We start from the raw sequence: 23950 nt of genomic DNA on the forward strand, positions 1-23950 counted from the left end.
TCTCCACTATCCACTGAACTTAGATGCTACCTATTTTGTGATTCATGGTTATGAAGTCCCAAATTCCTCTGTTCTGCAGCTTTTTGCATTTAAATAATATTCAACTCCTCTATTCTTCCTGCCAAAGTACATCACATTTCCTCACACTGTATTCCATGTGTTAAGTTTTTGCCCATTCACTGACCTCTCTATATCCCTCTGAAGGCTGTTTGTAATGTCCTCTCTACCACTTGCCTTCCCACCTATTTTGTATCATCTGAAAACTTGACCACAGTGCGTTCGCTTTCCTCGTCCAAATCATTAATATATATTGTAAATAATTGTGGCGCAGTACTGATCCCTGGGGTACACCACTAGTTACAAGTTGCCAACCTGACAATGCACCCTTTATCCTAACTCTCCATCTTCTGGTAGTTAGCCAGTCCTCTATTTATGCTAACATACTGCTTCCAACACTGAGCTTTTATCCTATTAACTAGTCCAACATGTGCTTCCTTGTCAAACACCTCCTGAAAATTAATCCATTACATCCGCTGCTTCCCCTTTATCTATCCTGCTTCCTCCAAAGAATTCGAATGAATATCCCAGGTAGGATTTCCTCCTTGTGAGGCCGTGCTGACTCTGCTTGATCAGTTTGCATTTCTAAATCCAAATAAAAACCTGCCCCTTTAAATCCCAAAGATTCCCACAAAGCAGCAGGTGCCTGGCTGTGATGAGCACTGAACAGGAGAGCTCGTGCCCACACCAAATAGGTCTTATTTCTGTCTGATAACCCCAGGAACGGGGACCTGTAGGTTGCTGGTCTGTACTCTTGATTGTGGATTACTATCTGAACTACTTTGGTCTCCCCCAGTTCACTGAAACAATCTCAATCCTATGACCCTAGGTTGGTGTTTGATTTTAAAATCTCTCGTGTTTATGCTCCTGTCCGTCTCCTTTCGTTTTCTAGGTGTGCATGACGCTGCGTGCCAGGAAATGGAGTGATGAGTGACACTAGAGCTGGGATTTCAGCAGTTTCTCACTCTTCCAGCAATCCCTCACCTTGCAGAAGGTCAGTATAGGCAGCTCACCGAGCTTCCAGTTCAATGAATTGGATGATTCATCTAATTGCAAGGCTCTGAACTGTTCTCCCCTCTGAGGTCTCTCTCTGTCTCTCTCTCTCTCTGTCTCTCTCTGTCTCTGTCTCTCTCTGTCTCTGTCTCTCTCTGTCTCTGTCTCTCTCTCTCTCTGTCCTCTGTATGACTGTCTCCCCTGTGGTTTTGTCTTTCTGGCTTCCCCCAGCCCGCACCAGGCTGTTTAACTATCTGTCTATCTCTTTATCTTCCTACCCTCTCTCTCTTTCCCCACCCTCTCTCACGTTCCCCCTATTTCTCTTTCTTTCTCATTCATTCTCCTCCTCTATCTCACTCCTCAGGGTGTTGTTCCTCTCACTCACCCTCTGTCTGTCTATCTCTTCCCCCCTGCCTCCCCCACAACCTCTCTTTCTCTCCTCTCTCTCTCTCTCTCTCTCTGGCCCCCTGGAGAGGCTGGTAGTTCATGAAGCCAGACACATGACACACACATCACGAGCCCTCACATTACAGAGGAAGTTTTTCCCGGTGACCCTGGGCCTGTAGAAAACATCCTTTCCCATCTCTTCAGGCTTCCTTCAATGGAGCTGCTTCAAGCAGGGGCTCAGAGGGTCACTGCTGCCCTGGGAATCACATCGCTGTGAGGCAGCATTCCCAGAAAAGGATGAAGGAAAACTGAAGGACAGGGAGGAAAGCTGCTTGATGATTGGAGCCATCTGCAGCAGGAGGAGGTCCTGCTTTCTCCCAGAGGTGGGCGGTGCTTGTAGCAGGTCTCCAGGACTGCTAACAGGGTTCCCCAATTTGCAATCGTTAGCCAGTGAGAGCTAGATTTTCCAATGCCCTCCTTGATACCCAGAGTTCAATGTGGTTCTACATGAATGCAGATTTGGTGAAGCTGTGTGTGTCTGTGCGAGGTATATCCTGTTGGAGCTTGCTACTCTATCTCTTCCCTTTGCATGTCTTCTCCTCTGGCTTACTGTTGGTCTGTTTTTGCTCCCTCCCACTCCCCACCCCCCTCCCCAACCAAAGGTGCTACATAAATGCACGCAGTTTTGGGTTCTCAGTTGTAGAAGTGCTGAACAGTGATTTAAATGTCAGAAATGTTTTAATAACAAAGCGTTCTTTCAGCCTCCCATCTTCCCACATTCTTCAAAAGCTTCCCATTTGATGAGCTGCTGTAGGAATTTTCTTTGTAAATCCCATTTTTAAAAAAAAAAATTGCTTTGACATTTTCCCTCGAAAAGCTGCATTACTTCGGAATGTTGTGCATCGTGCAGAAGCTTAATGCTGTCCTTTGGAATGACAGACTTGGATCCTGCTGACTGTGTCATGTGAAGAGCTATGGCTTGGCAACAGCTCTGCCATTCTGCTGCCAAGTAATAGTCCCTTTTGACGCACTCTTGCCAGCTTTTGCCTCTCGCTATCACGCCTACGGAGTGACTAATCAGATCTTAGTGCAGTCATATGTTTTTTTTTGGCAGGGTCAGGAGCATTGTGAAGGAAATTGAAGACGCCCTTAGCCAGATCCCTCAGAGTGCTGCAAGCAAAGGTCTCTGTGCACACAAGTGGCCTCCAACCAGGAACTTTGGCAAGGTCCAATCAGCTGGGGCCTCCAGGGGAGGCCTACGTACGGCTGCGACAGTGGAGCACTCTTTCCGAGTCTCTCCAAGTAAAACGGGCCCAAATGATACGTGGCTGCTCGGGTACGGAGCTCCAGGGTGGGGGGTGTCTGCACCTCAAAATGGGCCCGGCGTAAAGAAACCATTGCAGAAAATGCACTCAGTAGGTACCGCACCCAACCTCGGAGATCGATTCTGCTCCCGACACCACAACGTCAACATTAAACAAAAAATCTCACAATGGGAGGGGAAATCGAACATCAGCAAGGACAAAAGCACGCCCCCAGAGTGTGGATGCCCATTCAATGCAAAGGCTGAAGGCCCAGTAGGTGACCACAAGCGAGGCCTAGTGAAGGCGAAAAGCCTGGGCCTGGATTTCAGGGAAGGACAGAGTGCAGACGACCAAAAGGTCCAGCGCACTGACGAGAAAAATGGGGGGGAGCCAAACTCGAGAGGGATGGGTTCTGTGATCCCCCAGGTAAAAAAGATGGAGAGTTTGGTGCAGAACGTTTCAGATACCAGCAAGCTACTACCTCCAGGGAATTTTTATACGTCCCAGAACTTCTGGAAGAAGAAGATGGAAGACGTTCTACAAGATAAGAGTGCATTAAGTGCTGCCGAGCTGAAAAGAAAACGGGAAAGCACCAGCTCGACCGAAAAGGAATTAGATTTGAGGACCTTTGAGAGCAGAGAGAGACCCGTTAGGAGCCCAGACAATGTGTACACCGACGAAGAAACTGATGAATCACGTCAAATTAATCCTGTCCCTAAACCCCGCCGAACCTTTAAATATGCTGTAGATAAAAATTCCCGGGGCTCGTCCCCTCCGGTAAAACCAATGGCAACGAAAGGAAATGTTCGCTCCCCACCCCCTCTGCCAACTCACCCACCTCCTCCAGCCAAGATCATGGGCATGAAAACACAACCAATAAAGACCAAAAGGTAAGCCCTCCACCCGGTTGTTTTAGATCTACTGTTTTTCAGGATTCGTTTGTTTTTATTTATTTACTCAGGTGGTCTGAGTGTAAATTACAAGACCAGCATTTATATTCTCAAATTGCCCTTGAGAATTTGATGATGGGCTCGCTCTTATTATTAATCTGATGGGCCTGTAAAAGTCCGTCAGCATTTTAAACTGAGAAGTCGCTATCTGTATCGCAGGTCCGAAGCAATTTAATATCGTCAGTTAGCAGTGATAGGGTTTTAAAATGGAACAACTTCCTGCTGATGTATTGTTTGTGTGTTATTGACGTGGGCATCGTACACACTTTAATCGTTATTCCTTGGTGTTGGTTTTAGTCACCGCATGCTTAATTTGTATGTTGGTTATCTTTATCTTTAGACAGTCTCTTGGCATTGAAGGTAACATCCTTCCTTGTACCGCAGTGAGATGGGTTGGGGGATGACTGTAAGTGCGATGTCCAGTCTGTAGTCTCTGCTGTGTATGGTTAGTGTGGCTGGAAGGATTGGGTAGATGAGGTGTTTAGAGGTTTGTGCAGTACCCCCCACAATACCTCTCCCTAAAGTGTTTCAGATTTAAACTAGATGCCACTGAATTCCACCTTTTTTATTCACTCGTGGGATGTGGGCGTCTCTGGCTGGGCCCAGCATTTATTACCCGTCCCTAGTTGCCCCTTGAGAAGGTGGGGGTGAGTTGCCTTCTTGAACCACTGCAGTCCACCTGCTGTGGGTTGACCCACAATGCCCTTAGGGAGGGAATTCCAGGATTTTGAGCTAGTGACAGTGAAGGAATGACGATATATTTCCAATCAGGACAGTGAGTGGCCTGGAGGGAAACTTGCAGGTGGTGATGTTCCCATGTATCTGCTGCCTTTGTCCTTCAAGATGGAAGTGGTCATGTGTTTGGAAGGTGCTGTCTGAGGATCTTTGGTGAATATCTGCAGTGCACCTTATAGATAGTACACACTGCTGCTACTGAGCGTCAGTGGTGGAGGGAGTGGATGCTTGTCAATGTGATATCAATCAAATGGGCTGCTTTGTCCTGGATGGTGTCATGCTCCTTGAATGTTGTCTGATCTGCACCCATCCAGGCAAGTGGGGAGTATTCCATCACATTCCTGATGTGTGCCTTGTCGACGATGCTTCATTTATCTCCATATCTCAGCTACAGTGCATTGCATGCTTGACTTCATCTTTCATCTTGGTGTCTCAATTTTGAAAGCCGCACAATTTAAGCTGAAAACCTTGTGTTGACGTGACAATGCAATGTGGTAAATACCAAGAGATCCCACACCAGGAAAAGGATTGACCAGGATGATTTTCTCTAAAGAATGTGGGATAACTCCACAATTATGTCACACACCCCAGTTTGTGAATGAAACTAGAGATTATTGAGCCTACCACTGTCCTGTGTCTGAAACCTGCCTGTTTGAGTTGTCCCACCCCAGGGTTCTGGGTTGCTGATGGATGGCCCGCTGTGAAGATCCAATTTTCTGAATTCTTGTTTTCAAAAGCCAGTTTGCTTCTTGCCCCATTTCTACGCCCTGGGTTTAAATCATTCTTGGTTGTTGTGAATTTGCCTTCAGCGTGGTGAACTCCTCACTCCTCAATCTTGCTCTGACCCCTCAATCTTGCTCCTCGCTCTCACTTCTCACTCTCGTTCCCCGCTCCTCGTTCCCCGCTCCTCGTTCCCCGCTCCCACTCCACACTCTGCTGATGGAAAGTCTTCTTCTCTGTGGGAGCTGAGTGATTTAGCCTGACTTTGAAACATCTTCTCCACTACACAGTGCTCCAGCCAAGGCCATGTGCAGTGCAGCCCTCACCCAGTATTGGACACGGACCTGACATGTTTCTACTGTGGGATTTAAATCGCAACCTTCCCCCTCAGAGACGAGAGTGCCCCTGACTTGTGCAGCCTGTCGTTGATATTGAGCTCCTTGTCTCATGTGGTTGGGATGCTGCAGTTGTTGGGGTGTGGGATGGAGTGATACATGCAGGCGTCATTGTGAGGGGGTGGTGGAGAGTAGTCTGGTTAAAGTCCCTGCCCAGTCAGTGCTGTCAGCCTCGCTGTGTGGATATCTGGGTGAGGAGACGAGCAGGCACCCTGACTCAGCACTCACTAACATGCTGTCGCTGAGAAACAACACCTGCCTCGGAGCAGATAGTGCCAAGCTCAAAATGAACAACATCCTGCATCATGAATCAGCAAGAGAGAAAACAAGACTCTCAACAAATTGAAACAAGGGCGCTATTTCTTTTTGCTGAGCACTGTAGGCAGTCGACGTGGGTAATGTTCTTTCTATGCCCCTGACCTTGTGCTGCAAACTTAGCTGAATCAGCATTTGCAGCAACTTCTTCTGAAGTTTATCTTTTACGAGTTAGTCCCTGACCAGTCATGTCAAATAGTTGCTCTGGTGATTCTCACGCTCTACTCATTGTTCCAGGGGATTGATTGTCTCCTCGGTGGGAATATTTTTGGACTGTCGGAGAGAAGGGAAAGATTGTCAAATTGTGTGTGTTTTGTCCAACTCTGATCTTTTCAGCAAGCTGTGGCCATATCTGGTGAAGCGTAAGGAAGTGAATAATTGTGGAAAACATGTAACAATGATCTCAGTAAAATAAAATGAACAGATTTCCACAGACTGTCAGAGAATCCATCCTCTCAAGCAACTGAATGGAATTCCTCTGCCAATGGGAGAGAATTTCTCCCTGTTTTGTCATATATTCATACAGCATGGAAACGCTCCAACCAGTCCATGCTGACCATAATCCCAAACTAAACTAGTCCCACCTGCCTGTTCCTGACTCATATACCTCCAAACATTTCTTATTCATGTATTTATCCAAATGTATTTTAAACATTGTAATTGTACCCACATCCACCACTTCCTCTGGAAGTTCATTCCGAACACAAACCGCTCTGTGTGTTTAAAAAAAAAAAAAAAATTGCCACTCGGCTTTTTTAAATCTTTCTCCTCTCACCTTTAAAAGTAGTCCTGATGAGATTCTGGGAATGGTGAAGCCATTCCTGGAATGAGATCATTTCTTTCTAGTGGGACCTGCCCTGCATTCCCAACCATCAGGAAGTTGGGAGAGTTTATCCCCGTTACCTTTCGGAAGGTTAGGGGCTGACGACAAGGTCCCACGATTGTTGGTGGAGTTTTTGAGGAATGAGATTGATTTGTTGCAGAGTTGCAGGCAGAGAGCTGGGCAGATAGCAGGAGATTTCTAACTGGCCAGTGCACTGGATCACCGTCCTCCTTTTAGGCCCAGTTGTGTTAGGTTCAAATGATCAGTTGCTCAGCGATAAATGATTTATATCCCGCACCCCGCAACACTTCAGACTCGGTTTATATACAACAGCAAACTGTAATAGTGCACAGTGAAATCAATTAGCTTCTCGTTATACCCAACAGTCAACCTGTTGAGGACCTTGAGTCTTGCTTAATGGTCAACTTTGAACGGAATACACCAAGTCCCGTTGTCATTTTCAGTGTTGGTCCACTTTTAACGGTGCAGATGTGTAGACAGTTTGTGCACTTAGCAACGGAGCTCTGCTTTTCTCGTCAGCTCTGATGTGGCTTCATAATACCTGGTTGCCGCCCTTTTACTCACTCCCTGACACGCTCCCACATGCAGTTTCCCTCTCTAACCTTCCTTTACCCATCCCTCTCCTGAACCCTCACTCGTGAGGTTTAAGAGGAGGGAAGTAATGTGTGTGAGAGAGGGGGAAGTGACAGACTGGATATAGACGGAAGTGGGGAGTGGTAGAGAAACGTGGCGAGTTGTTGCAGGGGCTAGTAGAACAAGTTATATTCTTTATATTTCACAGTTTGTTTTATTTCATTTTTGAATATAGGAACCTAATAATGTACTGTAATTACAGAATATTATGTTTGGATGTTCCTTTTCTGATAGGCAAAGCCCTACAGAGCCAAGTAACAATTTTTATATTATTCATAGTGGGATTACCTGATTCATTTCAAGGTGTCTCACTTAAAGAATGTAGCAACAACATTAAGCAAAGATTTACTGTGTTAGAAATGAAAAGCAGAGAATGCTGGAGAAACTCGGGAAGTCTAGCAGCACCTATGGCGAGAGAAACAGTGGTAATGTTTCGAGTCGAGTATGAGTTTTCTTTGGAGCTACTAGCCCTAGATGTAGACAATAGCCTCAAAGCGAAAGGAGCAAGTTAAACGTGAAGGTTAACTTTTCACTGCACAGTGGGGTAAGACATTGTAAATCCCCACCCTCCCACAATGTAATGTGACTCACTCTGAGCAATGCCACCGGTGTAGCATCCTGCAGCTTCTTTATTTTCCAGTGACCCGCTGCGTTGCCTCTTTCCTCTCCCAGTCCCATGACTCTAATCACCCTTTCAGGGTCCCCCTGTACTGTTGCTCACTTATTCTCCTTTGTGTTTATCAACGTTTTAGTAACAGAGTGTGAAAATGTACACAATGGAAAAAGATTTGAGGTCCAATGCTCAGCATCTGAGGTCAGTATGGGATCAGCACGAAGACCAGTGATGTCACGCTTTCTGAATGTGTTTCCAGATTGAGGTCCTGTCCCTGGGGAAGATCCTGGGTCAGTTAGCTGTCCTGAACTGCTCTCTGACTGGTACCACTTGCACAGTCTGACCTGTAATGCCCCCGAAACTCTGAACTTTCTCCTGCTTTGAGCTGTGAAGCTGACTCGATTCTCTGCTGCCACCCTCTCTTCACAGGAAATCCTTTGAGTTTGAGGATGCACAGGGTCTTCAGATTCTCCTGACACCAGCGATGAGTGGAAGGAATTCTAATGAGGATGGTAACGAGGTGAAAGTGACACTTGCCCACACGGTGTCTGAAGAGAATCTGTATGAGGATATCATAAGTAAGCAGTGTCATTCCGCTCCCAAATCATTCTCTGTTATATTGAGCTGCTGAATTCTCTTCTGTGCTTCTAAATGCAACTCTGCAGACTGCCAGCACATCATCTGAGAGTGTTGCTGTGCTCCAGTATCAAGGGGCGGCACATCTGTAACCTATTTTACACTGCATGAGCGTCTGCCAAAACAAGAAGAGCAGGAAATGGGAGATTAAAGGAATTTTTGTGAGGTCATTAAAGCAATGATGGGTCATCGATAGATAATTAGTTCGGGGAAAGAGGGGACCCTGGTGCCGAGATGGGGGGATGTGGGTGTTTGTTCAGGGGTACTGTGCTGGGGTGGAGCTGGGTAAAGGGAGACTGTCAGGGTGAGAGGCACCAAGTCAGGGTTGGCATTGGGGAAGGAGAGGTTGTAATAGGATCTGGGTATCTCTGATCCTTTATTCTGTCACATACATAAATCCCAGTTGAGCTGCACTGTGTTGGTGAGGTCAGTAAGTTTGGGCACTTCCTCCAGGAGGCGCTGTAAATGCAAGAGTCGTCTTCAAGCCTCAAAAATCAAGGCCATTTGTTGTCCGGCTCAGCTGCTGATCGCTTCCTCTTGCAGAGTGCAACTGGATGGTTTTTCCCTGTCACATACTCTCCTTTATTCCTTAATAGGCTCTTCACCTCTGCCTCTTCACCTCTGACTGGTCTCCTGCTCCCTCCCTGCCTACAGGCCTCAACTATTTACTGATGCCTGATGACATCATCAGTGACTTTTTGTTTTTTTTACCAAATCTATAGCGATAAAACTGCCTTTGAGAGAATCGACCTGACAATTCTCCACCTCATTAACCCACTATTCTAATTTTTCACAATCTTTTCTCTCCGACATTCTCAAACATGTTTCCTGTCAGCCTCATCTTTATCTCTCCAAGAATCCCTAGCTTTGAATGATTTAAAGTAGGTGCTCTCCCTGCTGATGTTATTGAAGTGATCCCATGCCGGCTTCTCTCATTGACTTGACCTCCTCGACTTTGTGCCCCCGACCTGCTCGACTTTGTGCCTCCAACCTTCCTCCTCCTGTCTCTGCTCAGTTCCATGCCGATGGGCCGAACAACCGCCCTGTGCACTGAAAGAGTCTGTGAAGATGAGTAATGCCCTCAATGTATGCTATCCACAGCAGGAAGGATTGCCAACACTTGGCCTAGGTTCACACGCTAAGGGCTCAGAGAGCGAGGTGCTAGCTGGATGGCTGTTTATTAAGAGAAGGGGAACTAGGGGAGTGAATACACACAGTACACAGTGAGAAAGGCCGAGCTGCCAGTGATGGGGGATCTAGGGGAGTGATCACCTTGAGATTCAGCCTCTCATTGAACAGATCAGCCATTGTACAAAGGTGTAGGACCCCTCGTGTTGGATGCAGCCCAGTAATTCCCTGGAAGGAGGCTGTGAGACTAAATGCCTCCAGTTACAAGTTGTCAGGCATGTGATGTTAAACTCCTGGGGCATACAGAGTGAGGATCAGAAAGTGGATCTCCTTCTGGCTGGTTTACTGTCTGCTCGATCCGTTTTGAGAGAAATTGAATCCTTAGCTTTCTTCTAATGTCCCATTAGGTTTGATTCTCTCAGCTGGCAGGAGTGATAGCCCCTCATGAGGAGCTATGTAGTTCGATCCTGCTGACCTTATATTGAATGGGACAATAAGATGCATGGTGCCTGATTGGCAAAGGAGAGGCTAGTTCACACTGGCTACCTGAGAGCTGGAGCCTGGATGGGCAAGTGTACCCACCTGGCTTTATACGTGTGCACACGCAAAACCAGTCTCTATAAACCAGAATTGTCTAAAAGCTGGATCATTTTTAGCATGTGCCAAGCAATATTTTTTAACAAAAAAATTTTATTTGAATAGAATTAAATTACCTGGCTAATTTAGTAGGTGCTGCATGGTGTGAGAATGTTTCATTGATTGCATGCCAGTCTCGTCCCTCACTGGAACCCCACCCAACTTGGATTGCCCAAACTGACCAAAGTGCCCAACGTAAAATTTGGCAAAATCCAAACCTGGCATGGCCTTAGTGCCGAGGCTGAGTTTTGGTGAGTGGGGCAATGAGTATGGTACCCTGCTCATAGAGTCCCCACAGTGTGGAAACCAGGCCATTTGGCCCAATTAGTCCACACCAACCCTCCGAAGAGCATCCCACTCAGACCCATCCCCCTACCTTATCCCTGCATTTCCTGTGGCTAACCCACCTAACTTGCACAATCCCTGGACACAATGGCCAATCCACCTAACCTGCACACCTTTGGACTGTGGGAGGAAACTGGAGCACCCAGAGGAAACCCACACAGACCAGGGAGAATGTGCAAACTCCACACAGATAGTCGCCCGAGGGTGAAATTGAACCCGTGTCCCTGACATATTGTATACAGTTACTGAATTACATAGTATTTACCACACAAACAGGCCATTCAGCCCAGCAAGTCTGTGCTAGTGCTAACATTCATGCACGCCCTCTGCCACCATGTCAATACTTCCTCTATCCCATCAAACTGTCTCTGCTTTCGATTCAAAGTTGATTTTCTAACACGAGCGCGGCTCACTCTCTAGGGAACCTGGTCTGATAGACCAGCCTCAGGGACGTTTCATAGTATCTCTGTATTGCAGTGTGACAAATGGCAAAAAAAACCCCACTATCCAGGTGATTCCAATCGAGGAGCAGGAGGACTTCATTCCTTCCCTCTGCCCTGACTCTAGGAATGAGTCCATCCCAGGAAGCACTCTGACCTCTCACCCGAAACAGGTATATGTTGGGACAGAGTGTGTGTGCCGTAACCAGCTCTATACAATCGGGGCTTTCTCTGCCAATTGCAGTCAGCCAGTGGCTGAGATAACAAGGTGTAGAGCTGGAGGAACACAGCAGACCGAGCATCAGAGGAGCAGGAAAGCTGACATTTCGGGTCGAGACCCTTCTCCAGGGTCTTAATTTTTCTGAAGAAGGGTCTAGGCCCAAAACGTCAGCTTTCCTGCTCCTTTGCTGCTTGGCCTGCTGTGTTCATCCAGCTCTACACCTTGTTATCTTTGATTCTCCAGCATCTGCAGTTCCTACTATCTCAGCCAGTGGCAGAGTCCAGTTTGGGATCAGCTCCCTGTATTTTATAACACTATCCAGCCCTTGCTTTGGCACAGGAGGTGATGGGTCAATTCACCATTACTTTGCCCTTAAGTTCTGGCCTTGATTTTAACAGCGTCTGGGTCATTAGTGTGCCCGCTATCTCAAATCTATCCATTCCACTCCATGGCGCCTTGTTAGCTGGGCTCTGCAGTGTCTATGAGCCCTGGCACCTCCTTACAGGCAGCACTTCCCTGATTAGCTTCTACCTCCTCTGTCTTGGCTTTAGGCCTTTCCAAGGAAAATCCATATGAAGACATCAAGTTCACCCCGTCGCTTCTGTCGAGAGGGAAGAGAGTCTGGGGTTCGCCAACCATACGGCCCAGGAAACCTCCCAAGGTAAGAATTCCAGGCCAAAGTGTCACTGACATTGCAAATACAAAGGACCCCTCAACTGAGCACACCCATCAAACGAGGTCGTGACTCTTTTTTAGAGCTGATCCTTTGACAGAATTGGAAAGCAAGAACTGGCATTTATAAGGCGCCTTCCGTGACTTCAGCATGTAAAAAGTGCCTGACTGTTGATGGAGAACTTATTGAAGTGTAGTCACTGTTGTAATGTCACCAATTTATGCACGGCAAGCAGCAATGTGATTCATGACCAGTTAAATTGGTGTTTAGTCAGAGTGAGGTTGTTCAGACGTTTCATCACCATGCTAGGTGACATCATCAGTGAGGTCTCCAATGAAGCGATGTTATTCTACTCCACTTGGAATTTATACTGTCCGGTCCGTTATGGTGAGTAGTGTCATTTCCAGTTTTGGTCTGTACGGCTTTGTATGTGGGGTCCAATTCTATACATTTGTTGATTGCATTACGGGTGGAGAACCATGCCTCTCGGAATTTCCGTGCGTGTGTATGTTTGGCTTGGGCTACTGTAGTTACCTTGTCCCAGTTAAATTGATGGCCTACATTGTCCAAGTGTGTTGATATTAAGAAAAGTTTGTCGTGCCGTTTTGCTGCTAGCTGATGTTTGTGTATTCTGATGGCTAGTTTCCTTCCTGTCTGTCTGATGTAATGTTTGTGGAGGTCGTTGTATGGTATTTTGTAAACTACATTGGTTCTGCATGTTGTGGGAATGGGGTCTTTAATCGTTGTGAGAGTGTTTGTTGTAGAGTGGCTGTGGGATTGTGGGCCACCATGATTCCTAGTGGTCTTAGGAGTCTTTTCGTCAATTCCGATATGTTCTTGATGTAGGGCAGTGAGGCCAGTGTGTTAGGGTGTACTGTGTCCTCCTGTTGTTGGCTGTTTAGTAGGCATCTGCGTATAGAATATAAACATATAGAATTGGACCTCATGTACAAACCCATACAGATCAAAACTGGAAATGGCACTACTCCCCATAATGGACCAGACAGTATAAATACCAAGCAGAGTAGAACAACATCGCTTCATCAGAGGCTGCACTGATGATGTTACCCAGTATGGTGATGAAATGTCTGAACGAGAACAAGACAGCTCAGTGAGCAAGTCAACAACCTCATGCACAAACTGAGCTACAAATCTTTGCCAAAAGTTTAGTCAGAGTGTTAGATGGATAAATATTGTTCAGAGCATGAGAGAAAATCCCCTGCTCTTCCCTGGAATACTCTCCTGGGATCTTTGCCCTCTGCCTGAGAGGCACATCTCATCTGAATTTCTGTCATCCAAAAGACACCAGCTCTTGCCCCATGAGTCTGCACTGGGAGCATTAGCCTACAATATTCACCCAGGCTTCTTGTAATTGTGGGTGGGAGGTATCCTGCACTGGATGCAGGGAACACAGCTGCCAGTTTAAAAAGAAGGCACTGATGACCATATCAGCACCTGCTCGGCCATAACAACAGTGTGTGGTCGGGGACACGGTTAACCAGTCCTTACAGCTGCAACTGCTACTGCTGGGGTCTAAACTGACAGAGGGGAAGGAGAGACAGAGAGACAGAGATAGTTTGACCTGCGAGAGTTTGGCGACTCGTTACAAAATGTTAATTTCCCTGCAGTCGATTGAAGACGTCCTCGTGGACTAGTCTTGTACCCAACTTTCTTTCAGCCACTTAATATGCAAAATTAACAGCCATACTTTTGGTGCCTCTCTACAGATCATTGACATATAGAGTCATAGAGATGCACAGCACAGAAACAGATCCTTCGGACCAAGTCGTCAATGCTGAACAGATATCCTAAATGAATCTAGTCCCATTTTCCAGCATCTGGCCCATATCCCTGTAAACCCTTCCTATTCATGTACCCATCCAGATAACTTTTAAATGTTGTAATTGTACCAGCCTTCACCACTTCCACTGGCAGCTCATTCCAGATGCGCACCACCCTCTGCATGAAAAAGTTTCCCCTCAAGTCCCTTGTAAATCTTTCTGCTCTCACCTTAAACCTATACTGTCAGGTTTTGAACTCCCCTACCCTGGGGACAAGACACTGGCTATTCACCCTATCAATGCCCCTCATAATTTTATAAACCTCTATAAGGTCACCTCTCAGCCTCCATGCTCCAGGGAAAATAGCCCCAGACTGCTCAGCCTCTCCCTATAGCTTCAAACCTAGCAACATCCTTGTAAATCTTTTCTGAACCCTTTCACATTTAACAACGTCTTTCCTGTAGCAGGGAGACCAGAATTGAATGCAGTATTCCAGAAGTGGCCTAACCAATGCCCTGTAAATCTGCAACATGACCTCTCCCAACTCCTATACTCAATGCACTGACCAATAAAGGCAAGAATACCAAACGCCTTCTTAGCTAACCTATCTACCTGGGAGTCCACTTTCAAGGAACTCTGAATGTGCACTCCAAGGTCTCTTTGTTCAGCAACACCCCCCAGGACCTTACCATTAAGTGTATAAGTCCTGCCCTGATTTGCCTTTCCAAAATGCAGCACCTCACATTTATCTAGATTAAACTCCATCTGCCACTCCTCTGCCCATTGGCCCATCCGACCAAGATCCCGTTGTACTCTGGGATATTTGCTGTCCGCCATGCCACCAATTTTGCAAACTTACTAACCATACCTCCTATGTTTGCATTCAAATCATTTATATAAATGACAAAAAGCAGTGGACCAATCCTTGTGGCACACTGCTGGTCACAGGCCTCCAGTCCAAAAAGCAACACTCTAACACCACTCTCTGTCTTCTACCTTCGAGCCAGTTCTGTATCCAAATGGCTAGTTCTCCCTGTATTCCATATGATCTAACCTTGTTAACCAATCTACCATGCGAACCTGGTCAAACACCTTAATGTAGTCTATATAGACAATGTCCACCGCTCTGCCCTCATCAATGCCCTTCGTCACTTCAAAAAAATCTCAATCAAGTATCTATGGTGCCTCCGTACTGATCACCGACATATCCTTTGCCACTGCACTCTCGTGTTTTGGCAACTGGCAAATTGTCCAGTTTTGCTGGCTCCCTGTTTACTGTTAGCTGAGCAAGCCTTTACCATGTGCCACCACTTAGACCATGAAATATTCTTCTGTGTGGTTACCTCAGATGCGGCACCTTCTCAAATGCCCTCTGTAAATTCAGGTCTGCCACACGTACAGTTTTCCCCCAAACACTGCAAAGCTTGTCACATTGTGTGAAGTTTTAGAAAGTGGCTTGCTGTTATCTTCCTAACCTGTTCCAGCGTCTTTGATATAGAATCACAGAGTCATACGGCATGGACACAGACCCTTCAGTCCAACTAGTCCATGCCAACCATAATTCCAAACTAAACTAGTCCCATGTGCCTGCTCCTGGCCCATATCCCTCAAACCTTTCTTATTCATGTACTTATCCACCTGTCTTTTAAATGTTGTAATTATGACAGGTGGTCACCTCACTAGCCTTTTGTTCCTATCTCTGGCTGCCCCATTTCTCAGTCAGAATTGTTAGACATTACAATTATTGCTCAGATGGTACCTTCCCAGAATCTCTGGAAATTTCCTTAATTGCAATTTTTCATTTTATGTCCGTCAAGACTTGGGAAATGTTGGCTTTGAGTTTGGATTATTTTCTCCATCCCCGCTCCCCTGCAGACTGGAAATGTTTTAAGTTCATCCCTGCCTTTCTCCTTGATGTTCGCAATGATCTCAGGAATGTGACCTGTGCCACTTTCAGCAGTGAGCAGACACAACATGCCTGCTCTTTTCATCCACCATTTTATTACCTTGTGCTCTTACATTTCCAACATCATCAGCCTAATCTTCAGATGCATCATTGGCCTTTGCAGAGTTGCAAGCATTCTTTCTTGGATGAGGTTATCTGGAACTCACTTGCTTACATATCATCAGCCCTCCCTCCATAGTCTTCCTTTTCTACTGGAGTGTGTCCTCGCTGAGCTCCACAAAACATCTTCAGGAATATCTACCACTGCATTCCCCACTCACTTAATTCCCCAATCTCACTTTTAACAAGCTCTGAATTTAGACCCTGATAATTGCCCTTATGTGGGCAGGAACTGTTCCTGCCTGTAAATGGATCACAAACCAGAGAGTACAGCTTTAAAGTGTTTTCCACAAGAAGCAAATGAGGGGTGAGAAACCACTTGTTCTCACACCAAGTAATTAGGGTGTGTGGTGCACTGCCTGGAAGTGTGTTGGAGGCAGATTAGGCTAAAGCATTCGGGATGGTGTGAGATGATTATTTCAATAGAATCAGGGTGCAGGGTTACAGGGAATAGATGTGGAAACAGCACCGTGTCATAAGGCTCATTCAGAGAGTGATGCAAACATTATGGGTCAAATAGCCTCATTCTGTACCAGGGCAATTCTGAGATTCTTTGCAACCAGTGATGGACAAAGTGTCAGAATTGTCCAAATCTCCAAAACAAATAGCAAAATCTTTTGAACGTTGCTTAAATGTCATGGTGATACACCCACTGAGGCTTTGCAGTTTATGGTGACTAAGCACAAAAAGATTCCATTGGACAAAGCAGCCAGAAACTGTTATGCCTCTATAGATTGTGCTGAGTAGCACAACTAAACAAAGCCCCATGTTTGCCATTCACTAACAAGTGACCTGTTTCTTCACAATCATGAGCTGTTTCAACTGATAGAGCAGTCACAGCTTTGGGAAAACCAAATGGTCTGCCTGTACTTCATACGCATCCAGGCAGAGCAAAGGATGCAAATGTTCTTTATTGATATAGACAAGGAATTGAGAACTGAAAAACAGAGATTGAGAGTGTGGGGACTAGAAAGCTGAAGATTGACCAAAGGAGTGGATCATCATGAACCTCGTCTTGGTCTACATCCAAGATCCCACAACCGTACTTACCCAACAGCTGGGTGGCAGATTAACAATCTCCATATTCTGGGTGGCACGGTGGCTCAGTGGTTAGCGCTCCTGTCTCGCAGTGCCAGCTCCCTCGGGTGACTGTGTGGAGTTTGCACATTCTCCCAGTGTCTGTGTGGGTTTCCTCCCACAGTCCAAAGATGTGCAGGTTAAGTGGATTGGCCATGCTAAATTGCCCGTAGTGTTCAAGGATGTGCAGGTTGGGTGGATTAGCCATGGGAATTGCAGGGTCACAAGGGCAGGGTAGGGGATGGATCTGGGTGGGATGCTCTTCAGAGAGTCAGTGTGGATTCAATGGGCTGAATGACCTGCTTCCACACTGCAGGGATTCTATGAAGTTCACTGCTTTGACTTCAGTTAAATTCTGCACAGAATAACAAAGGTAGGTTAACTTCAACACTTCCTGAAGCGTAGCATTACCAGTCGAAATCTGCAACCAGTGCAAATTTATGAAGAGAAATTACAGAAAAGATCAACTTCTGTAAAATCTTCCGAGATCTTTCACAGATTGGAATGGACACGAGGAGCGTGGGTTGTTATCATGTTGACACACTCATTCAGACACACCCTCACAGACTGTGTGAGCTTCCTCTGTTAGAGCATGTTCCAAACAACAATTCAAACAGCTTCCATTGGGGAAGAGAAACCTGTGCTAAATCTTAACAGCTGGTGGATGCAGTCGCTCCAATGAAAATTTTACAACCAGGCAATCCATTTCTTCAAAGGTTTATTGTACAGACAATAAAATGTGGTCATAAGTTTGTGGAGGAAGGTTCACTCCAGCTACGTAATGTACACTGCAGCTGGAGTACTCTGTACAGTTTAGGACACCACATGCTTCCACATTGGCTATGGGAGGAATGCAGTACAGCTTCCAGCACTGAAAGGATAGTAATTACAGAATTGCCATAGTGAACGAGACCGTTTGGTCTATCATATCTACACTTGCTTTCCGAATCACCAATTCGCTTAGCGTCATTCTTCTGCCTTCTCCCTGTAACTGCATATTGTTCCTTTTCAAGTAACAGTCTAATTCCCCCTTGAATACATTGTTGAACCTGCCTTGATCACACCCTTGGGCAGTGAATTCTATATGTAGAGATGACTGAACTATTTCTGTAGCTAAATGTACCCACTCTTGCCAGTCTTGGGTGACCTATCAAACAGCTCTTGTGGACCTGATATATTGGCAACAATAAATGATTGAAATATTTGAACACTCTATTTTCCTTGACTGGTTTGGATATCTTCAATGAGCACCGCACAGCCTGGCAGAGTCAACAGGAGAAGATTACACAGTCTTTTATGTGTCTGTGTCTCTGTCTCATCTAAAGAGATCTTGTCCAGAGAGTGGATGGTGCAATGTGTCAAGTTGTCTGAAATGTTTTTCTTTACATTCGTTCACGGGATGAGGGTGTCGCTGGCTATGCCAGCATTATTGCTAATCCCAAAGGGCAGTTAAGAGTCAACCACATTGCTGTGAGTCTGGAATCACATGTAGGCTAGGCCAGGTAAGGATGCCAGTTTACTTCCCTAAAGGGCGTTAGTGAACCAGATGGAATTGTTCAATAATTGGCAATAGATTCATGGTCTTCATTGGACTCTTAATTCCAGATTCTTGTTGAATTCAAATTCCCCCATCTGTTGTGGCGGGCTTTTGAACCCAGGTCCCTAGAACATTAACTATGTTTCTAGATCGACAGCCCAGTGATAATACCACTAAGCCATAGCTTCCCCTTCCTCTTGTTGCATTGGGTTCAGTTGCAACGTGAAGAATAACACTTTTTTTCAGGTATCCTTTATCAGTTCTGAATACAAAGATTTCACATGTTGGAGCTCAGGAAATCTTTGGTCCAGTTTATGGAGGATGCCTTGTGGAAGAAATCTAGGAAAGTGTCAAGAGTTCCCTTTCAAGAATGTAATTTGCAAACGGTATCACAAACAGACCTGTCTGTTGCCCTGTTGGAGTTGTGGACTGTTGGTGTACAGTGGTAGTAAGGGATGGCTGAGTCACACAGACTCTGTTCCAGCTTGATGCACAAATCTAACTCCTTTATTGGCAACTTCCCCAATCAGTATAGCCCTCGCTACTGGCAGATGGACATTCAATCCTTAAAAGTCCTGGCTGTTCTGACAAGATGCAAGAATAGCACAACAGATCCCTAGGTGCTCTCACTGTGTTGGCACCAAAACAAAATACCCGATCTTTGGATTTAACCCCCTTTTAAGGCTAACACATGATGTCATTAATAGGTCACGCAGTGGACAGTTCTGTCCTTGAAATCAGAAAGTTTGGGGTCAAATCCAATTCTAGAGAGTTCAAGTCCTAGTCTCTGATGCAGTACTGAGGAACTGTGATCCTTTAAATAAAATAGTATAGCAAGGCTGTGTCTGCCCTCTCCAGGAGATTTCATTCATCCAGATTATCATCCTGTAACAACTTTCAGCACGCGACGATGGTAAGCAGTAAGAGCTAGAGAGATTCCTGGTTTGAGATAAAGAAATCGGAGCCTCTACTATTCGGAATGGTAGACTGCAACATGCATGTAAAGGTGCGGGTTACTACAGCAACTCGATATCTGTGAGCTATGAATATATTTGCACTACCCAACAGGCGTACCCCTCTGTATGGTGGGATTTAGATCCCTGTCCCCAAAGCGTTAGGCTACATTTGTGTTAGTATTTGGGTGAAGGAACTGCAATATATTTCTAAGTCAGGATGATGTACGACTTCGAGGGGAATTTTCAGGTGGTGGTTTCTCAATGGATCTACTGCCCTTGTCCTTCTCTGTGGTAGAGGTTGTAGATTTGGAAGGTGCTGTCGAAGAAGCCTTGGTGAGGTGTGATGGTGCTCCATGTAGCTGAGGCACAGTGCTGCCACCATATCAATTATGAAGGGAATGGATGTATTAGGGAGTGGATGGAATGCCAATAAAGTGGGTTGAATCTTCCAGGATGGTATCGATCTTCTTGCGTGTTGTGGGGCCAGAGGTGCACCTACCCAGCCAAGTGAAGAGTATTGCTTTCATACTCCTGATGCTCCCCTGGATTCTGGAAACTGCTTACAAGCACAACTCCAGCTTTTCACAGACAATGAACTTCAACAAGCCAGTACTGTCACTAGTTTTCATTTCTTTCTCAGCTCTGATCTTATACAACTGCACAAGCCAATACTTGCTGTCAGTGTTCCCATGCCCACTCCCAAGCGCACTTGGGTATTAACTGCCTGCTTCTTCCGAGTCCCTCACCACTTACCCCAACACAGAACCTATGATGTACCCCCTCTTTCAGATCCTAGGGCTATGCCTGAATGCTGACTCTAACACTTAGGGAGAAGTTCCAGGAATTAGTAGCCAGCTAAATTCTAACAGCACAGAGCCATCCAATTGCTGTTGATTCCGAATCCGAATCTGAATCCTCAACTAATCAGATCAATGCAGGTCATCAGATGAGTTCTGCTATGGGTGGAGGTGGGATGGAGCAAGTGCTATATGTTACCATCCTCTGATTCACTGATTGTTGTAAGTTAGCCTGGAACCAGGGTGGCCACAACTCCTTCAGTGAATGGGAAGGAAAAAAATCAGAGTTAATGTTTTGGGCCCGGATGAGGAAGGGTCACCGGATCCAAAACGTTAACTCTGATTTTCTCTTCACGGATGCTGCCAAACCTGCTGAGCTTTTCCAGCAACTTCTGTTTTTGTTCCCGATTTACAGCATCCGCAGTTCTTTCGGTTTTCCTTCAGTGAATCCTGGTCTTGCGCAGATATACTTTTGTGGGCCAGCGGAGACTTCCAAATGGTTTCAGACGTTCGCTGTTTCCTTTAGTGAAGGTGCATGAAGCATGTTGAGACCAGCTTTATTCATAGTCCCTTTGTTTACAGATCACTGCAAATTTCTGAGCTTCCTTTTCATAGCTTGCATCACATGGCATGGACAGAGAAGGAAGTGAGGTAGTTGGCAAATGTTGCATAGTTGGATGGAGTACTTGTTGATTGGGAGGCAGAAAGTTAGAATTACATGCTTGTACAATGGTGAGGGTGGGGGACTGTATTTCATGGTCCCTTTAAATGATGATGTGCTTTTTCTATGGTCAGAGATTTAAAAAGGATGTTGGTGAGCAGCAGCTTGAAAGTTTGCAGGTACACAGAGAGCACCGAATTGAAACGTTTGTATCAAAAGGCCGTACAGATAGCAGGTCAAGCGGCAGTTTTACCAAGACAACAAGATTTGAATTTAGCTAATCAATTTGAACCAGGCACTTAGATACCAAAATTAATTAAATGGAAATCCAATGGTTTTGACAATCTAGGACCAATACTACGGTAAGAAATATTGATATGTCATCAAGGGTATAAAAGATGGGGGCAATTTGACAAAACCTCAGGGAGCGCTAACTGCCATCTGCCAGAGTTAACAGCCCTCTGCTTTCAAAAGAGAATCGCTGACTCTTTCAGACTCCTTTATGTCTTAGACAAAGCACTACCTAAATAATAAAGGTACCCACGGTACAACTATTGAATGTTTCTGACAGAAGAATCGTTGGAGAAGGCACTGAGCATTCCAGAAGAGAGACAGTCTGCCTGTAATTTTGAGAGACTAAATTCGGTTTATATACATGGGACTTGTATTTATTGGAACAGCATGTCATTAGAATCTTGTTTTATTTGGGAATAGTGAGTAGTTAGAAGGGATTTATTTGATTTGTTAATAGTTTAGTTAATTTGTTCACTTTTAGAGTTAGGTAGATAAATTGTTACTTGTTGATTGTAAAGTGAGTGTCAGGGATTTATTTTATTTAACTACTAGAAGTTGCTAAAAGGCGGGTTACACCACATTTCACACTTTTTTTTACAGATTATAGGGTGAGGTGCTCCTCTTTGGGTGTTTCAGTTTTAGTTCTCAGAGGGGGTGTCAACCTCCACTTTATAACAGGGAAGTATTCCTGATAGCATTGACATCCTTCTCCACACTGTCCTTCTACACCTGACTGCGCGATGCCAGGAAATCACCCAAAATACCCACCATCTAGCCATGCAGCTCAGCTGGTGGAGTACACAGACCTGTCCTGGCTCATGTCATTGTGGGGCAATTGCTTTATCCCCACTCCCCCCGCCACCCCCCCCACCCAACCGCCTAAATGTCTCTTCCACCTTGATTCCCCCCGACCCTCCAGAAGTGAGATGTGTTGAACATGAGCATGGTTTTGACGGGAATGAGCTGGAATGGAATTTTTGGCTGTCTGTCAGATATGCCTCTTTCCCCCGAAGCTAACTCCGATGCTGTTTAAACTGAAGGTTAGAGGGAAATGGTCGGAAATCAGAGACTGTGTCTATAGCGAATGAAATAGGAGCGGGAGTGTACGGCTTGGTCCTGTGTAGTCAGCTGTGCCATTTTCTGGGATCATCCTGAACCCCTACCTCCGATCCACATTTCCGTGCTGCCCCCACTTCCCTCAATCCTCTTGGTACCGAAGCATCATCAAACTCCAACCAACATGTGAACGTCTGATTTAGGAGCATGCATAAGCCATTCTGCTATTCAATGGGATCACGGTCTGATCTCAAATCCACATTTCCCACCGGCCCAATCCCTTGCTCACTAACAATTGATCAATCTCTGCTTTTCAAATATTCTGCTCCTTCTGAGGAAGAGTTTGACAAAGGCTTGAGGCCCTGTGAGAGAGAGAAAGTAAATGTTGCCCAATCTGAGTCCTGAATGGCTGTTTCCTTAACCAAACTGTCTATCCCATAGCTGTCATCACCCAGTAACATGAAGCAAGTCACCAGGATCTAAAGGTTCACTTTACTCTTCATGCTAGTTTACATGAACTCTGGTTTTGCCATATAAATGCAAGTTTGTTTTTGAGATATTTTGGGTTTGCTGCTATTTGATGAGCACTATGGATTGCACAATGCCTGGCAAGACTGTGAGAGGGGTCATTGTGTGAGGTTCTCCTAGCTGAATTGCCAGTGGCCATCTCTTGGTAAGGAGCTTGCATAGAGCTGGCTGAGCGAAAGGCAGCAGGTTTGAATATGGGGTTGGTGGAGAGGTAATTGAGGGATATTTCTACGTAAAGCTGAGCAAAACGTTCTCCGTCCATTCAAGTGGAAGGGAAGGGGGTTTCTTCGGACCTCCGATTCCAGTGACACAGACTAACATGGTAATGTTTGTTCCACCACCTCCAGCTTCCACCCAAACCCCCCAGCCTCCTGGGACAAGCTCAGGAAAGTAAAACATGGAAGGCTTCAGATCCGAGGAAGATCAGCAAGGACAACACATCATCACTGCTTCGGTGTAACCTCCCACCGGTTGCTGGCACCCATGAGGACCCCATCGGTGGCGATGTCTTTGTGAAGAAGAGAAAAAGGATCCCAGCGGTGAGTTAAAGGTGACATATCCACCTATCCAAGTTTACAAAAGACAGCCAGCACCATATGCAACGTTGCTCAGAGTGTAGCGTTACAAAGATGTATTGATAGGGGAAGTGAATGGTTAAAACAGAGTAAATTTTAGGAGATATGTTGGTGAGATGATTTAATGCTGAAACATTACACGACAATAATTTGTACTTATATAGCACCTTTAAAGTATGAAATGCCCCGAGGTACTCCATAGGAATAAGCTATGGTATTGAGCCACATATGGTGATATTGGGTCAAATGATCAAAAACTGGGTCTGTAGCGATTTGTAACAAGGTCAGAACCTCCTAGAATGAGTTTGCTGATTAGGGCTGTTAGCCTGGTCCAGTGATGGAGCCCTGATATGAACCAGGTTAACTGTGACACTCTGGGTGCTGACTCTGACCAAGGCTGTGCCAGAGTCAATCACCATGTGACTTGGTGATAGAATACCTATAGATCATAGAATCGAATCATAGCATTCCTACACTGTGGAAGCAGGCCATTCGGTCATTGAGTCCACACCAACCCTCTGAAGAGCATCGCCCCCAGACCCACCCCCTACCCTATCCCTGCATTTCCCACCCTAGACACTATGGGCAATTTTGCATGG

General features: G+C 45.7%; 1 protein-coding gene across 6 annotated transcripts in view; it reads left to right on the forward strand.

Moving 5' to 3' along the window:
- LOC109918028 (DENN domain-containing protein 2C-like) overlaps positions 1–23950 on the forward strand; it is a 107707-nt gene that overhangs the window by 46031 nt on the left and 37726 nt on the right. For all 6 annotated transcript variants that reach the window (XM_048611903.1, XM_048611902.1, XM_048611904.1 and 3 more), the window contains 5 exons: positions 950–1051; positions 2552–3631; positions 8376–8524; positions 11903–12012; positions 23124–23315. In XM_048611903.1, the coding sequence (XP_048467860.1) occupies positions 984–1051; positions 2552–3631; positions 8376–8524; positions 11903–12012; positions 23124–23315 (1599 nt within the window). In that variant the 5' untranslated portion in view covers positions 950–983. The remainder of the gene's footprint in view (positions 1–949; positions 1052–2551; positions 3632–8375; positions 8525–11902; positions 12013–23123; positions 23316–23950) is intronic.

This window comes from Rhincodon typus, chromosome 25, assembly GCF_021869965.1.
Source record: "Rhincodon typus isolate 14 chromosome 25, sRhiTyp1.1, whole genome shotgun sequence".
Lineage (NCBI taxonomy): Eukaryota > Metazoa > Chordata > Chondrichthyes > Orectolobiformes > Rhincodontidae > Rhincodon > Rhincodon typus.